Source organism: Nanorana parkeri, unplaced genomic scaffold, assembly GCF_000935625.1.
Source record: "Nanorana parkeri isolate BGI_ZX_2015 unplaced genomic scaffold, ASM93562v1 scaffold4907, whole genome shotgun sequence".
Taxonomy (NCBI): domain Eukaryota; kingdom Metazoa; phylum Chordata; class Amphibia; order Anura; family Dicroglossidae; genus Nanorana; species Nanorana parkeri.
This window is the reverse complement of record NW_017311167.1, coordinates 6,473-8,696: the sequence shown is the minus strand read 5'-3', so window position 1 is coordinate 8,696 and position 2,224 is coordinate 6,473. Positions and strand designations below refer to the sequence as shown.

Below are 2,224 nucleotides of genomic sequence, written 5' to 3'. Positions count from 1 at the left end.
GTTGTGTGTCCTCAGGGATAATGGCGATCCTCTTTGCCGGCATTGTCATGTCTCATTACACTCATCACAACCTGTCCCCGGTCACCCAGATCCTCATGCAGCAAACCCTGAGGACTGTGGCCTTCCTGTGCGGTGAGTTATATCGCCATCTACTGGCAGAGCAGTGTGTGTACATGGGGTGTGTCCTGAGGGGTGTGTCCTGAGGGGTGGATACATGGGGTGTGTCCTGAGGGGTGGATACATGGGGTGTGCCCTGAGGGGTGTGTACATGGGGTGTGTCCTGAGGGATGGATACATGGGGTGTGTCCTGAGGGGTGGATACATGGGGTGTGTCCTGAGGGGTGGATACAGCAGATTGTGCTAGCAGTGTGTATATTGGGGTGCGGTGTGTATAATGGGGTGCGGTGTGTATATTGGGGTGCGGTGTTATTGGGGTGCGGTGTGTATATTGGGGTGTGGTGTGTATAATGGGGTGTGGTGTGTATATTGGGGTGCGGTGTGTATATTGGGGTGTGGTGTGTATAATGGGGTGCAGTGTGTATATTGGGGTGTGGTGTGTATAATGGGGTGTGGTGTGTATATTGGGGTGCGGTGTTATTGGGGTGCGGTGTGTATAATGGGGCGCTGTGTGTATAATGGGGTGCGGTATGTATAATGGGGTGCGGTGTGTATAACGGGGTGCGGTGTTATTGGGGTGCGGTGTGTATAATGGGGCGCTGTGTGTATAGTGGGGTGCGGTGTTATTGGGGTGCAGTGTTATTGGGGTGCGGTAAGTATAATGGGGCGCTGTGTGTATAATGGGGCGCTGTGTGTATAATGGGGTGCAGTGTTATTGGGGTGCGGTGTGTATAATGGGATGCAGTGTTATTGGGGCGCTGTGTGTATAATGGGGTGCAGTGTTATTGGGGTGCGGTGTGTATAATGGGGTGCAGTGTTATTGGGGTGCAGTGTTATTTGGGGTGCGGCGTGTATAATGGGGTGCAGTGTGTATAATGGGGTGCCGTGCTATTGGGGTGCGGTGTGTATAATGGGGCGCTGTGTGTATAAGGGGGTGCGGTGTTATTGGGGTGCGGTGTTATTGGGGTGCTGATCTCTCTTCTCTTTCCTCTCCAGAAACATGCGTCTTCGCCTTTCTTGGCCTCTCCATCTTCAGCTTTCCACACAAGTTTGAGGCCTCATTTGTCATCTGGTGCATTGTGAGTACCTGTCAGGGTAGAGGTCTCTTCCTCGGGGGTTCCTCTGTGTCAGGGTGGAGGTCTCTTCCTCGGGGGTCCTCTGTGTCAGGGGGAAGGTCTCTTCCTCGGGGTTCCTCTGTGTCAGGGTGGAGGTCTCTTCCTCGGGGTTCCTCTGTGTCAGGGTGGAGGTCTCTTCCTCGGGGGTCCTTGTATAATGGGGCGCTGTGTGTATAATGGGGTGCGGTGTTATTGGGGTGCAGTGTTATTGGGGTGCGGTAAGTATAATGGGGCGCTGTGTGTATAATGGGGCGCTGTGTGTATAATGGGGTGCAGTGTTATTGGGGTGCGGTGTGTATAATGGGATGCAGTGTTATTGGGGCGCTGTGTGTATAATGGGGTGCAGTGTTATTGGGGTGCGGTGTGTATAATGGGGTGCAGTGTTATTGGGGTGCAGTGTTATTTGGGGTGCGGCGTGTATAATGGGGTGCAGTGTGTATAATGGGGTGCCGTGCTATTGGGGTGCGGTGTGTATAATGGGGCGCTGTGTGTATAAGGGGGTGCGGTGTTATTGGGGTGCGGTGTTATTGGGGTGCTGATCTCTCTTCTCTTTCCTCTCCAGAAACATGCGTCTTCGCCTTTCTTGGCCTCTCCATCTTCAGCTTTCCACACAAGTTTGAGGCCTCATTTGTCATCTGGTGCATTGTGAGTACCTGTCAGGGTAGAGGTCTCTTCCTCGGGGGTTCCTCTGTGTCAGGGGGGAGGTCTCTTCCTCGGGGGTCCTCTGTGTCAGGGGGAAGGTCTCTTCCTCGGGGGTCCTCTGTGTCAGGGTAGAGGTCTCTTCCTCGGGGGTCCTCTGTGTCAGGGTGGAGGTCTCTTCCTCGGGGGTCCTCTGTGTCAGGGTAGGGGTCTCTTCCTCGGGGTTCCTCTGTGTCAGGGTGGAGGTTTCTTCCTCGGGGTTCCTCTGTGTCAGGGTGGAGGTCTCTTCCTCGGGGTTCCTCTGTGTCACTCTGGAGGCCTCTTCCTCGGGGTTCCTCTGGGGTCCGCTGGGT

At 54.6% G+C, this 2,224-nt stretch overlaps 1 protein-coding gene across 1 annotated transcript in view; it reads left to right on the top strand.

The window, feature by feature from the left end:
* The first annotated feature begins 16 nt into the window (after window positions 1-16).
* LOC108804054 (sodium/hydrogen exchanger 8-like) overlaps window positions 17-2,224 on the top strand; it is an 8,509-nt gene continuing 6,301 nt past the window's right edge. The window contains exons 1-2 of the mRNA XM_018575821.1: window positions 17-132; window positions 1,114-1,196. Of these exons, the coding sequence (XP_018431323.1) occupies window positions 21-132; window positions 1,114-1,196 (195 nt within the window). The 5' untranslated portion in view covers window positions 17-20. The remainder of the gene's footprint in view (window positions 133-1,113; window positions 1,197-2,224) is intronic.